This window comes from Nansenia antarctica, assembly GCF_963989245.1.
Source record: "Nansenia antarctica genome assembly, chromosome: 16".
Classification (NCBI taxonomy): domain Eukaryota; kingdom Metazoa; phylum Chordata; class Actinopteri; order Argentiniformes; family Microstomatidae; genus Nansenia; species Nansenia antarctica.
The window spans coordinates 5,534,093-5,549,160 of record NC_137686.1 but is presented as its reverse complement, the minus strand read 5'-3'; the positions used below and the strand labels follow the sequence as shown (position 1 = coordinate 5,549,160).

General features: G+C 43.7%; 3 protein-coding genes across 3 annotated transcripts in view; 1 reads left to right on the top strand and 2 right to left on the bottom strand.

The window, feature by feature from the left end:
- Positions 1 to 1,649: 1,649 nt before the first annotated feature.
- c1ql3b (complement component 1, q subcomponent-like 3b) lies at positions 1,650 to 2,961 on the top strand (the record flags this gene model as incomplete). Its single annotated transcript, XM_080546203.1, has 2 exons — positions 1,650 to 2,270; positions 2,782 to 2,961. The coding sequence occupies 2 exons, from the start codon at positions 1,650 to 1,652 to the stop codon at positions 2,959 to 2,961; spliced, it is 801 nt and encodes a 266-aa protein (XP_080402329.1).
- A 656-nt stretch (positions 2,962 to 3,617) lies between these two features.
- Positions 3,618 to 7,730, bottom strand: pter (phosphotriesterase related). The gene is made up of 4 exons (XM_080546202.1): positions 7,232 to 7,730; positions 5,747 to 6,012; positions 5,070 to 5,210; positions 3,618 to 4,958 (listed from the first exon to the last, which is right to left on the bottom strand). The coding sequence occupies exons 1-4, from the start codon at positions 7,661 to 7,663 to the stop codon at positions 4,748 to 4,750; spliced, it is 1,050 nt and encodes a 349-aa protein (XP_080402328.1). The 5' UTR covers positions 7,664 to 7,730; the 3' UTR covers positions 3,618 to 4,747.
- A 7,309-nt stretch (positions 7,731 to 15,039) lies between these two features.
- Positions 15,040 to 15,068, bottom strand: part of LOC308171690 (uncharacterized protein CXorf38-like) — a gene marked incomplete at both ends in the record, with an annotated part of 3,764 nt that continues 3,735 nt past the window's right edge. Inside the window, one exon of the mRNA XM_080546564.1 lies at positions 15,040 to 15,068. This exon is cut by the window's right edge and continues 112 nt beyond it. Within this exon, the coding sequence (XP_080402690.1) occupies positions 15,040 to 15,068 (29 nt within the window).

Sequence of the window (15,068 nt, the reverse complement as noted above, 5' to 3'; positions counted from 1 at the left end):
TGAGCCTGCAAAGCTAAAGCCTATAAGCTCAAGGAGCGAATGCAAGACATCGTTCTGCCAGAACCTTTTCTGTTATACTTCGGCACTATCTGGGTCATTAATGTGACTGACGGAGGGATCAAACCCGGGTCTCCAGCCACCAACGGTGGTGCACAAGTCAGTGTTACATAGTACAACAAAATGTATTTTTTAAAATACGGGTTAAGTGCCTTGTACCAGTAACCCTCCAACATAATGTCTCAGAAATCCCAAACCCTCTCTCAGTATGTCAGCTCGAGAATGATCCGTTTTGGTGTTTACCTTTATTGAACACATTCAAATTGGCATACAACCACAACCTGGGGGAGAATTACAGTGACAAGGAGAAGCAATAGTATGCGAGTGCCCAGGTCTGAAATCTATCCAAGAACTGGGGTCGACATTCCCTTTTCTTGTGATATATGCCATAAGACCTCTATGAGTCAGGATGCTCCGTTTAACATCTCATCCGGAGATTGATATTAGACATTAGGCAACAACTTACATGAATGAAATCATTTCTCTGCTATGTCATCTCTCAGGTGACTGCGCCACCATTCAGGGGTGTTCAGTCATTTCATCTGTAGATGTTTGTGGGAAGGCACCTACCACACCCACGCTCTACACTCTCCCTCGTAATTCTGTGGCTCTATAGATTTTCCTCCAGAATGATTAATTGTGTGAGGGCAGCCGAGGTGTGACCAGGCACCACAGGGACTCACTGTCCCTGGTGTCTATCGATATAGAGAGGAATTCAGCAACTCTTGGGAGGACAAATTGATTTAAAAGAAAACAAGTCTTTATTGTTAAATCCACCGCAGCATAGTGTTTTTTTAGACTCTGTTTGTGGATATCAATTGATGAGATAAATTACAATAAACAATCAAATTGTTTGTGCAAAATTCATTTTAGTAAGTAACTATTTTGAGTTAGGGAGAATAGGAGGGGGGAGAGGTGGAAGCCAAGCTTGAATTTATATTATTAAAAATGCTATTGTAATGATATTATTACAATATAATTGGAGATCTACAGTGCTCTAGTGTTAGCTTTGAATCAGAGCTTTATAATTGGACTGCTGATTTTAAATTGTATTTTAATGATATCACGTTCAAGCCTGGATTCCACCTCTCCCCCTCCTATTCTATCTCTTCTCCTCTATCTCTTTTGAGAGAAGAGATGACATAATACATGGGGTTGAGTAGTTTCTCGCAGGATCTTTCTGATATATAAGTACTATCCGCCTCCTCCCTTTTCCTTCTCCAAACACTCAAGCACAGGTAGCTGTTCAACTCGTGGACATTCTCACTCGTGGCACGGTAGCAGGTGAACTTGCATCCTTGACCCCATCCGTATTCTATTACGAAAACGTTTACTCAGTAATTGAAGTGGAGATGATAACAAAGAACGGACACGTGGCGCGTAAAAGTGTAATAATACGTCTATAGCAACGGGACACATTTTCAATAGCCTTTCCTACAATCATAATTACGCACGAACCTTGAATCGATTTTGTTCGCCTCGGTCGTTAAACAACACTAGTGTCATTGATCTCTTTGTTACGCGGCAACATTTCGTCCAAAAGCAGACTGGAAGACCGTCCACCTCGGAGAACACGGATCGGCAGAGCGCGAATGATTGCAGCCGGTGTTTGTGGAGTAGTCATGGTGTTAACGTTGATGATCCTGATCCCGGTGTTGGTCAACTCCGCCGGGACCTCAGCGAGCTACGAGATGCTCGGATCCTGTCAGATGGTATGTGATTCTCACGGGACCAAGTCCACGACCATAGACAAAGCAAACACAATCAGAGACGGCCGCTTGATACAATCCCTCCCAACCTTTATCCAAGGTCCAAAAGGGGAACCGGGACGCACGGGGAGAAGCGGCCCAAGAGGTCCGCTTGGCCAGCCTGGACCGCCCGGACCTGTCGGCCCACCGGGCGAGAGAGGAGAGCCCGGACCACCGGGGTCACCAGGACCGTCCGGGGGAGTTAACGGGGCCACTGGCCCCATCAGCGCAGCCACGTACAACACCGTTCCCAAAATAGCGTTCTACGCCGGGCTGAAAAAACAACACGAGGGATACGAGGTGCTGAAATTCGATGACGTGGTCACCAACCTTGGCAATCACTACGACCCCACGACGGGGAAATTCACCTGCTCAATGCCGGGGATATACTTCTTCGTATACCATGTGCTGATGCGGGGCGGAGACGGTACCAGTATGTGGGCTGATCTGTGCAAGAACAACCAGGTGAGATATTCTTCAAAAAGCTAACACATAAAAAAAACAAGTGAATGTTTTCCACATACATATTGTGATTGTCGAGTCGACGATAGTTTCGAAATGAAATAAGTTTACGCACGCATAACTGTACGAGTTTTACGCACGTGCGCATGCGGTCGGAGGGACAAAACAGCGAAAGAAAAACAATTAATTGAGTGAAATTGAAATACCATGAACAGATCCGTAGATAAGGTAAAAACAGCAAACACATACATCCTTACTAAGCTACTAAAACATAGTGATCAATGTCTCTCGCTGCGCCGTGGCAGGTGGCGGAGCTCTCCGTGGTGCTGGAGCTCCAAACGTCTCCACTCCATTCATTAGTTTACTGACATTCCAGTTGGCTGAAATTAGTTTTATATTCATTATTGTATGACACATGTCATTAGCTAGTTGTATCTTAATTGTTCAACAGCATAATGGCATATGCTTTCTCTCCATCCATGTGCCATACAATCTTTACTGTGTCGCCCTGCAGGTACGAGCCAGCGCCATCGCCCAAGACGCCGACCAGAACTACGACTATGCCAGCAACACCGTGGTCCTTCACCTGGAGCCCGGCGATGAGATCTACATCAAGCTGGACGGGGGCAAGGCACACGGGGGGAACAACAACAAGTACAGCACCTTCTCCGGGTTCATCGTGTATGCAGACTGATGAACGCGAATGCAGGAGAACCACGACCGAACTCTGCATCGCATCCATCCTTTACGGTTCACCTCCTGCTCTCTCCGTCGGATGGGCTGACACCGTGGTCATATGCACACATGAGAGAGGATACTGAGTGGATCAGTGGGACAATTGAGAGAAAACGCACTTAATGTAGGCTAATGTTAAGTTAACACTGCGTGCGATTTACGTCAAATATAAAGTTACCCGCTGATGAACTTGGGCACAGAAATGTAATGACAAAAATGTCTTATGTTATCTTGGTTTACGTGTATGTGTTGCCAGCCACTTAGTATTTAAGGCTATCTGAGACGAATGCTAGTTTATTGCTACCCATCTCACTTGTCATTGGGTCATTTATGGAGCCTTGGTCTGGATCACATTATGTCAATAGTTAATAAGTGACTATAAAAGGATGCAACTAGTGATGCATATCTTGAAAGTATAAAGTAGACAGTTAAGTTTGGTGTTGCAGTCAACAAGTGTTAATTTACTCAATTTCTAGAGTGTTTATAATCAGTCAGACTATTGCTTGGGTGTAAAAGGAATATATCCTCATAATGAATAAACGGCTTAAGAGTCCAAATTATTAACACACCTGCTTATCAACTTATTTCAGCCATTCCCTTTATTTGATATGGAAATGTAAATGGTACCTGAGAGTAAAACATGTTTTTATCAAAGGAAAGTAAGCAAATCAATAATCATTTCACAATATTGGTGCCGTGCAGGAAACAGTAAAGAAACAAGTCAGTTGTAATTGAGGAAAACATCAGAAGCTGTAAATATCTTCTCATTACAATTCATAAAGCAGTACCACATTCCATTTAATCAAATGTCAGAAACAATGAGATACTCCTAATCCCTACATAAAAAAAAATCATGTAAAAAATCCTATTATACACTCTTTCAAAGTTATATAACAGTTGTGCGCGGATAGCTCTGGCATTGTGGTTGATCACGCTGTGAAGCCACTCTGTGGTGCCACCTGTTTCCCAGACGGGAAGGCCTAAGTGTCCTTCAGTCCGACCCGGCAGCCAGCCAGCCTCTCTCATTCATCTAACAACTCATCTCACAAAGCTTGAGTGAAAAGCACACTGATTACAAACTATAGCTACTTTTCACAAAGACTGTTTGTGAAATGTAATTAGGACACACAAAGCTGCTGAGGCTTCAAAAGAAAATTCATAAGCACCATGTTCATAAGCACCTCTGCAACGTGCAGTCAATGTCCCAGAGTTTGTATAGGCAGAATTACTGCTTTGTTTTGGGAGATTACATTTGGGTTTTTTAGCACATTTTTATATTTAGCTTCCGATTTCTTTTCAAACAATGTTCCCTCTTTTAAGACATAAAAAGCAAATCTGCACTATTGTGAAGCAGTACTGAGAATATTGTTTCTATTCAGTTGCTAGGCAGTATTCATTATGCTAATTGAACCTTTGATTTGGATATGGCTCTAAATGATCAGAAATTAAAGTAGGTAATATTTTTTTCACAAATTAGTCCCCATTCATCTAACATACTATTATATATAATATCTTTGTTGTAAGTTGTGATATTTTTTGTTGTCTTCTCCAGCACACACATCAGAGAAGTGGCAACAAGAACATAGGGTCTTTAAATTCGAGGTCCACACCCTATTGAAACTTTCGATTGGGACGATTGCAAGTACAGAAAACAATTGTTAACTACTTCATGTGAGTTAATTTGTTCATTTGTTGCTAAAGACATAGTGAGACATACTGTGCAGCCTGCATAAAGATGTGATCAATCACTTGAAAGTCAACCAGCGTTTGGGGTTGTCGATCAAGATCTTATCCACCTGGTTCTGGTTGATGCCTCTCGTCAGCATCTTGGGCGCAATGTTCTTCAGGATGTGGGAGTAGCCGTGGCCTCCGTACTTGGTCAGGCGGTTCTTGGTGTGGATGTCGTGGGCGATGACAATGTTGTCCTCGTAGCCTTCTTTAACCAAGAATGCCAAACTACAGGGGCGCACACACACACACACACACACACACACACACAAGTATTGTAAAGTAAATGTATTGTGAAGAAGCCAGTTGAAGTTGTGGTATATGGTGGTGTTGACTCACGCCTGGATTCTCTGGCTGTCGCTAGGCATGTCCACCTCCAGGTTGTAGGGGTAGTTCAGCATCTCTGTCCCAAACAGGTCATACTCCAGGTAACTGCCCATCTTGGCAAACTCGAGCAGCTCTCCATTGTCAAATATGGTCCTGCGTGAGCAAAATACCAAATAGGACACCAGGAAATGAATACATGGGGGAATAACCATACATATTATAATCTGTGGCAGATCATTTAGTCCTGGGAAGATTTAAGTGGAAGATTTAAGTGGAAAATCATCGTACTACTCACTCAAGGTACCTTTCCCATGAACAGAGCCTCAAGTGCTCAACATAAAGCATTTGTGAATTCTTGGAAAAACAAAAAAACAAAAAAAACAAGTCGCTATAGAACTAGAGTCTCCATTTAGCCATTAGGCATTAAGCCGTAAGTCACATCACGTCCTGTCCTCCCAGTCTAGACCGTATGTGCTTGTCTGACTGTGCCGGCTCTGAATGGTTTTCTTTATTTCGCATTTGCAGTCTCCCAGCACGGAGTGGCTTGTTAAAAGTCAGCTGAATTGGAGCCAGTATGATAAAAGTCTATTTATAATAAAAACATATAAAACAGGCTGACCTTCTACCATGCTGTAGTTGAGCGTGGGCGGCCCGGCACCCTAGGGTGAGACGTATATGAGAGAGCTCACCTGTCCAGGTGGGACATGACAGTCTTGCCGATATCTCCGCCGGCCTCCTGGAGGATGCGGACGGCCTCAGCGGGCGCTCCGGCGTTGCGTCCAGGGTGGATGATGACGGGGCAGCCCAGCTGGCTCTGAGCCTGGGCTGTGGCCCGCAGCACCTTCCTCTCGCTCTCTGTGATTGGCCAGCTGCAGCCGATCTCACCAATCACGCCGCAGCAGATGTCAGTGCCGTCCGCCCCATGCAGCACCTCGCTGATGATGATGTCTGTGAGCTGATGGGGGACACAGCGACCATTAGTTGGGGAGACGAGACTGTGAGGGACAGTACCCTGAGCTCTTCACCTTTCTGATTGATTTACGATTTTATCTCGTGTATCTTGTGTTCTGTTTTGGTTTGTTGAGGGGGGGTTTTCCTGTTTATTGCCCTGCTTCTCTTTTTTTTCTGTACAGTGTCCTTGACTTTGAGAAAGGCGCTTTTAAATCAAATCTATTGTTATTATCCTGACTTGGGTCAAGTACGTAGTATGTCAAATACTTTCAAGTACTTGAGCTGTGCTTGATTTAGCTTGCCTGGTAAAATGACACCAATTAAACAGTCTCAAAAGTGGAGACTCTAAATTAAATCTAATCAAATGTATATCAGACATCTGATGAGTCTTGCATGGACACAAACTCATCGGTACACACAGGAATGATACACAGCTTTCATCCATAGCTAAGGAACACATTGTTGTGGAAACTGATCTACTGAATGCACAGTGTTAATAATTAGATGCTGCGTCGATTGACAGGGGATCAGAGTTCAGCCAATAAACAAGCAACGGACGGTGGCTCTGTCCGAAAATAATCCCTTGCCTAGCCTCTTCACCCTGCACACTTGTGTACATTTGAATGGGTTTGAACAGGTTTAAGATAGGGTACTCGAGTACTCCAACAGACATTAAAACTTGATCTTCTTTGCATGCTAGTAATTCTAAACTTGCTTGCTATTGTGTTTGCCATGTAGATAAACTAGGTTGCTCTACAGTATGTATTGGTTGTGACACAAAGCTCAGTGGTGAAATTAAAATGTGTCCCCTCCATTTTCGGCTATTAAACAGTGAATACTTTTGCCTTACTTTAGCGTGTAGGCTGTAGCTTTGGAGCTGGTGCACAAACATTTGCAGCGGAACATATTTTGACCCTGCTACGTACCCCCGACTACATACTGCGATTGGCTACTGAATAGACCTAAACTTATCTCCCTCACCTCTCCAGTGTTTCGCCTTTACTTTCATCACACATCTTTGCTGCTCCTGCCTCCTCAGCCGTTACTCTAAAGTTGGTTGTGCGTCTGACTAGACTCTAACTATAACTATAGCCTAGTGTTTGTTCTGATTCACTTCAGTAGCTTCCATTCCATTACAAATAAATCAAATTGGAGTGTGTGGGGGGGTGGGGTGGGTCTACTAGGGGTGACTGGGGGGGGACAAACTTCTTCCACTGCCGTACCTTCTCCACATTCATCTTCCTGGTCTCCTCAGAGTGGGTACAGTCCACGTAGTACCCGGCCCCTGCGATGACGTTGACGCCCGTGTCCTTGGCCAGCTGCCTGAGGGTGGGCAGGTCGCGGTCGATGCCCACGGTGGTGTTCTCTACGATGGTGCCCCCCCCCGCCTGCCGGTAGGCCAGCAGCTCCTCCCTGACGGCGGCTGTCTCCTGCAGGAGCAGCAGGTTCTCGTGGCTGCTGTACGGGTTCTGCTTCAGCCAGAACAGGTTCTTCATCTCGATGGGGCCCTTAGAGACCGCCTCGTCGCATGGGGCGGGCGAGAAGTAGCAGCACTCGAAGGTCATGGTCAAGTGCTCGTGGGTCATGGTGCGACCCAGCTGATCAGGATCCATCGGACCCAGAACCGTCTGGACCTTCCCACTCAACGCAGACATGTTGGAACGGGTCTTTCGGTTGGGTTCCTGGGGAGGATGTGGGTTGGAGATATTCCAGCGATGGTAAAACGAGGTCCTAAAAAAAAAAAAAGGTCCTAAAAGAGCAGAGGAATTCTAGTTTAAGTGCATCAGCGCAGCAACAAGAACAATCAATGGAATGCAAGCAGCTATGCAGAATGTGTCAGAGAGTAAGAGAGAGAACTTTGGACCTGATTTAAGGGCTCACATGATTACTGTTATAATGCTTGTTTATCTATGCGATGGAGTCTTCGCTTGCAAAGTCTGCTAAATTACCGTTTTGATGCACGAGTTGCTATAACGCTACATTAAAAAAAAGCAACGCAAAAGGACCGTATAAGCAAGCGTTTTATGCATGTTCTGACTCCGAAAACAGACCGCAGTTAACTCTCATGTGACGTGTGACATTTTGCTCGGCATTGATCTGTTCAATGTCAAAGCCAAGGCAATATCTCATAGCATTCATTTGCTAAAACCATGACATACGGGCGATTAGCGTATTACGGTGAGATTAAGCATGTAACTGCTATATTTGCTGATGCATAACTGCAGTTAAGTAACGTAGTGTTTGCATCGATCATTCAACAGACTTACAATGTATCAGAAATGACACGAACCCTGCAGACCTTGGTGTCGGAGGCGGAGCTCTGCGGGAGTGCAGCGAATTTGGAGCAACAGGTCATAAGCAACGCGTCGCGCGAGCGAGCTGTGTCCCAACTATCGCGAGAATATGTTCATTCTTGTCAACCAAAATACACTCACGCATTCTCTCATTCCCTCTAGGCATGTAGTGTAGTTGGATGCACTTGAGCATGACAGGGACAGGAGCTGCACCGATGCTTGTGGTGGCCGTGTGGACCTCTAGCGGTCTGCCTGGGGGGAGAAGCGCCCTTCTCGGGCCAGTGTTGCCAAATCGGATTAGGATTGACAATGTTCATCTACCTAGAATAAAGAATACCATTTGAAATATGAGGCTGAAAACTATGCATCATGTTTGTGCGTCAATACAGCATGGGAATGTCACCAATCACTGCACTTGCTTTTAAGATAACTTCCCCCTGCTGTAATGTATAGATCTTTTTTGATACTTGTGTATTGCACTCATGTTTTATATTGTATATACTGTGTTGTGTTCTGTGTACTGACTTGCCTCTGTTCTGCCAATTGGCCAGATCGTCGTTGCAAATGAGAATTGGTTCTCAACTGACCTATCTGGTTAAATAAAGGTTAAATAAAATAAAAAATAAACCAATACCTCGAAATGCAGACTGTAGAAAAGTACATAATGTTGACTGCGGAGGCTGTTGTCTTCGGTCTCCTGTCGCCCGGTGTTTGGGTTCATAGAACTGGTCCTTCTGGACGCTGACCTCCTGCCCTTTATGAAAATAATATTAAGTCAACATTCTCTCTGCAGAAAGCAAAAGTGTGGTTGGTGAACTTTAGGTACTAATAATGAACTGATGGATAGATGATTCACTTCGCTTTTGCGATAAAAGATAAATGCCAAACATGTAAATGTAACAATTTTCAGCCCAACCAGTCTAAAAACCATCAAAAACCAGCCCAACACTATATTTCCAGAAAAACCAGACACAACCAGGGTGGCAATTCCATCAACGTCGCTAAAGGAAAATCCAGGCTTATTTTGATGTCTCGCGAGACGTATTAAAAAATAAGTCTGGAATGTCCTTTAGCGACGTTGATGGAATACCCCCCACGCCACAAGTGTTATGTTCACCCTTCCACTGGATAACAAACCCGGCGTAAGTTTATAAAGCCTTTTTTTATTACCAACCAAGATGCAGTGGCATTCAACATACATTTAAACAGGCCCTCAAAACCCACCTCTTCAAGCTTGCCTTCACCAGTTAACCCCCTCCCCTTCCCATGTGTCCCCAGCACTACCTTAATTAGGCCTCTATAGCCTACTTTTTTTATTTTTTTTATTTTTACTACTCGATCTTTTCAGTTTGTAAAGCATATTTGAGTCTCTGGAAAAGCGCTATATAAGTCTAATGTATTATTATTATTATTATTATTATTATTATTATTATTATTATTATATAGCCATATATAGGCTTATATATATATATATATATATATATATATATATATATATATATATATATATATATATATATATCACACACACGTCACAAGCCATGTGTAAAATGACCTTACCTTTATGTAGAATTTCAGCTTGAACTTGAAGATCAACTGACAGCTCGACATTGATGAATCAAATCTCCCCAACAACTGACAACTATTTCTGGTCAGGCCAGTATGCACATCCATAAGCTATTCATCCAGCCCAATGTGTTCAAAAGGAAAGCCGCCCAATCTGGCAACACTGCTCGGGGCCTTTAACTCTGTTCATAGAGTGGCAGTATTTAGTTAATGTCAGTCACATGGGTAGAGACAATACATTAGATATCAGCCTGCTTCATTATGGAAAAACTATGGAGACATGCCTGACCTGCAAAGCCATGTTGGATTAGTAATGCTGCTCTCATGGTAGCCTGCTGTATGCCATTCCATGAGCACAACAGATGTGATATAACAATAAAGTAGCAAATTGTACCAAAGACCTAATTGGCCCACTTACCTCTCTCTGGGTAAAAAAACAAAACAAAACAAAACACATCATAAGATTTGATTGGAAAATGTTTCACATGTTCCTGGTTATTCTCTCTAGAATCGCCACCTATCCATTCCTTTCCTCATTCTAAACTTTCCACTGAATATATAGTACAGTGCCAATGCACAACACATTATAAATCAGTTTCAACTCTACTGAACGTGCACTTTAACAGCCAAGATATTGATGAACTGTTATTGTTTTGATAGATGCAGCATGAATTTGAACGTCATGAGAGTTGATGAATGTTCATCGGGTGCACTTTGCACTGTGCCTTAGGACTCACAAAGTGCTGTCCTGGATAGTATTAATTTTTTTAAATGATTATGATCATTTATTTTATCATTTTATTTCCATCATCATCAAAAAAAGGGCAGGGTACCCAGGAAAAAAAGGGCACCCCCTCCTCCCCTAAAGGGTTTCACCTCGATCAGTCTCCATCAGAGAAAGACACCAGGCCTGAGCACCTGCTCTGCCATAAATCTGTGCGTGTCGTGTGCCTTCCTGGGGGACAGCCTCATGGGAGGATATTTTAATTGTACAGGTTTGTTGATTATCTCTTCCTCATTAACATCTCTGCATCATTTGTCATTTGACATAAACTACAAAGCCTGTCAGACTATAGCTAGGAAGCAGAAACTAAACTATACTGTAGCTAGGAAGCAGAAACTAAACTATACTGTAGCTAGGAAGCAGAAACTAAACTATACTGTAGCTAGGAAGCAGAAACTAAACTATACTGTAGCTAGGAAGCAGAAACTAAACTATACTGTAGCTAGGAAGCAGAAACTAAACTATACTGTAGCTAGGAAGCAGAAACTAAACTATACTGTAGCTAGGAAGCAGAAACTAAACAAAGCCTGTCAGACGATACTGTAACTAGGAAGCAGAAACCTAACAGAGCTTGAATATGGTTCAAATGTTGCATCACATAGCTCCCACTCATTCCACAAGTTGACTGGCAGATGGATCATGTAACCTACCCTATAGTCTCCAGCTGTCACTCAGTATGACTGGTTCAGTGGATGTGGATGAAATACAGAACATTAGATCATTGCAGAGTCTGTAATTGGAGAAAGGGCCAAATTCTGCACTCCGAACATGCCCCGAAATGTGTTGTTCTGATGTTCTCCAGCATTCATCTCCAGTCTTGTGGTCTGGGGAGTGAGGTCCCAGTGAGGTCGACCTCTCTATGCCGATGGTTGAGCAAATGAGCAAATAACCTTTAATGACTGTTTGACTGTCCTCCATATATCTGCATTAAAGCTGATGTGCTGGAGTTAGATAGTAGAGAAGACCAGCAAGTAACATATAGTAAAGCAAGTAATGTAAAGACCTTTTTCCCAGATCCCTCACTCTGACAGATGGTCTTTGTCACTTGCGTGCTGCTGTCAGTGCAAGAAAAATGTAGAAAGCAAATGACAGCCTAAAAACAGTGCATCGATCGCTGGAGGGAACTGGCCCTTCCTTCTTGCAGGCAATGATCAGCCTCCATACACCTGCCCGTTCACTCTGCTCCTCCACCTCTGCTGGCCGACTGGCACCACCGCCTCTGCAGGGTTGCAGCGGTCGCTCTGCCCGGTCACGGTTTTTCACCGGCCTGGCACCCCGCTGGTGGAACGAGCTCCCCCCCCGCTGTCAGGACTGCAGAGTCACCTCCTGTCTTCCGTCATAGACGGAAGACCAGCATCTCTTTGGGCTGCACCTTAGCTGTCCCTCCTGAAGCCTTCCCTTCCTCCTGTCAGTTGTGTTTATTATTATACATATACTATACCTATTTATCAGATATTATGCCCTATGTTATAATTATGTTACTGTTGTTATATCCTGACTGTGTACTATTTTATTCGATTAAAGTTTATTCTTTTATTATTGTTGTTGTAAGTTGCTTTGGACAAAGGCGTAGGCCAAATGTCAAAAATGTAAATGTGAATGTAATGACTCCGATCTGATCGTGAGAAAACTGCAGAAAGTGTTGGTTGCAGTGGACTGACACGTGACCTGACCTGACCCTGCCCTAGGTCTCCTCATTAGTGGTAGTCTGGCCTGGGACTGTCATCAGTCACAATGTGACGCAGTTAAGGGGGGGAAGGTGGGGGGAAGGGGGTGTTGGGGCGTGTAGAGAGATGACAACATCAAACCCTGAGATCCACAGAGACCTCGGGAGAGACAACTCATTAATTACTGAGGGTGGAAGTGAGGAGAGGGGGAAGGATATGATAGGTGGCCTGCTGGGTTCCGGTCTTTGTCATTGCTCATTTTTGAGTTCCAACAGTAGGCACAAAAAAGCGAGCTGTTAAATCTAACTGAACTTCAAGTTAAAGTTAACTTCTAATTTCGTATTTGAACTCTTCTTCTTGTGGGAAGCATCCAGGATCCGGGTCACGTCTCTGTAGATCCGGGTCACGTCTCTGTATTGGAGTAGTTTGAGAACGAAGGCTCTGGGAGCTCCGTGTTCAGTAGAACGCCTCAGCTGTGCGCGATGGTTCGTTGTATGGTACCTGTACTGTATTAATGACAATAAAGACCATTCATTCATTCATTCATCATTCATTCATTCATGGGCTCTCTCTATCGCTATCGGTTCGGTAAGTCCCAGGATCTCTGGAAGCCACTTTTCTAAGAAGCCCACGCCGTCGGCCCCTTCTATTCCCAGAGGGAACCCCACGATTCTCAGGTTCTTGTGGCGCTGTCTGTTCTCATAATCACCCAGTTGAGTTTATCTCTCAGTTCTGTCACATTGTTTTGATGTTTCTGTTCCAGCTCTGTCAGTCCTTGGCGCAGGTCAACAACGGTAGCCTCGTATTCAGAACATTTAGCTTCCAACGCGATTACTTTTGTGTTTGTCGAGTGCATGGTCTCGTTCAACTTCTCCAGTGCTGCGTGTACTTTATCTAGTCAGGGGCCTCATTTATAGAACGTGCTTAGATCAAATGTTGATCTTACCCGTGTCGTACGTAGAAAACCACGTCAACGTAGTGATTTATACAATTTCAACGTGAGTCGATTTGAACTTGGAAACGATCAAATCTCTACGTCGTGTTTTCAACTTGCGTACGCACAGTACCTACTGGTTATGCGGAGTTATTACAGGCATGTGAACCGCACTGCCTACTGTAATTCATGCAAGTGGTTCGTAATAAAATTAACGATGTTGTTATCAGCCGAGAAAATGAGTTTAATTCAAGATTTAAAGGGAACTGATGTTTATGATTGTATTTCAGTCTTTCTTTATATCCCTCCGGAGCTGTCTATCTCTCTTCAACATGCCTATATATAAGCACTATAATAATTTATTATAATATAGGATATGATATATTATATACCACTATAGTGCGCTCCACAACGGACCTTGCCCGACCACGCACTAAATGATACTGGATTTCGAGTTGAGTCGGGATGAGGGGGAATGGCACCCCCCCCCTGAAATAAAAACAGTCCAAATCATCCCCCTTCTAAAACTGCCATCCCCCCTTTCCATCCCTTATGTCATTTTATCAATGAACGTGGTATTACTGCCCTCTCCCGCTTCCAGACGCACGCCTACCCAGCATTAACGCCCTGTGATAGCGGCTCAAATAGCGGCTGAATGAAGCCAAGTGCTATAATATAATATAATACAGACAGTACATAATATTGTCTGTATTATATTATATTATAGCACTTGGCTTCATTCAGCCGCTATAATTGAGCCGCTATCACAGGGCGTTAATACAAACCTCATTCACCTGCGTTCAATTCCAAGTATGTTTGGTATTTATAGAAGGAAGCACGTACGCAAGTTGAAATCATCTCAGCTCGTTTTATAAATGATGCTTACGACGGTTTAGAAAAATGTGCTTACGTCAAAGTCAAAGATGACGTTCAAGTACTTTTTTATGAATGAGGCCCCTGAAGTGGCCCAGATCCGGCCAACGGTTGCCTAAATCAAGCCGGATGTAGGCTGCGTTCCCGGACATTTACATAATAATAATAATAAATGTTATTTATAAAAGCACATTACATAAGACATCTCAAAGTGCTACAATTAAAAACAAGAAGATAAAACAATAAACATTTTCAATTAAAAGGCTAAAAAAAGGCACTATTAAAAAGGTAGGTTTTAAGGCCTCGTTTAAAAGCATCCACAGACTGTGGTGCCCTTAGGTGGTCAGGGAGAGCATTCCACAGCCTGGGAGCAGCCGAGCAGAAAGCCCGATCTCCCATGGTGCGGAGCTTGTACAGCAACAAAGAAGAAATACAAGGACTGTAAGATTGTGTACATTTTATTAACCATAAAGCCTGAACCACAGTAATCCCTGGGTATTTTAGAAAACAATTCATATTCAATATCATAGCTGCGTACGCACGCACGCACACACAGCCCAGAATTGGGGTGCTTTAATTAATACAGAACCGGCCCACTTTTGACCCACATAGGACTGGCTATAGCCGGAGGTGGGACAACACTCTGCCGAATACTTGGCTCGGAATAAGTGGCCCCTATCTGGGTTTTTGATTGACTCACATTTTCGTTTGATTTGGCACAGACACAAATAAACCAACAGTGAGGAAGACAAGAGGTAGCCTAGGGGTTGGTATGAATTGTTCCTCACACTCAGGCTCATAGGTCTATGTCCAGATGAAGTCATAAAGGTGCCCCTAGACGCTGATTTAAGGTCTGTGGTAGGATCGGGAGATGTGTCCTCTGATCCCGGATCTGTGCCTTTACAGGGCAACTTCAGTCCTGAACGGTTCTCTCCTTCTCTC

What these genes read in the sequence shown, in the direction of transcription:
- pter (XM_080546202.1), bottom strand. Translation starts at nt 7,663, where the DNA reads ATGTCTGCGTTGAGTGGGAAGGTCCAGACGGTTCTGGGTCCGATGGAT. An exon ending in GGAAGATGAATGTGGAGAAG is followed by an intron (nt 6,013 to 7,231) that starts GTACGGCAGTGG and finishes GTCCCCCATCAG; the next exon opens with CTCACAGACATCATCATCAG. An exon ending in GACAGCCAGAGAATCCAGGC is followed by an intron (nt 4,959 to 5,069) that starts GTGAGTCAACAC and finishes GCGCCCCTGTAG; the next exon opens with TTTGGCATTCTTGGTTAAAG.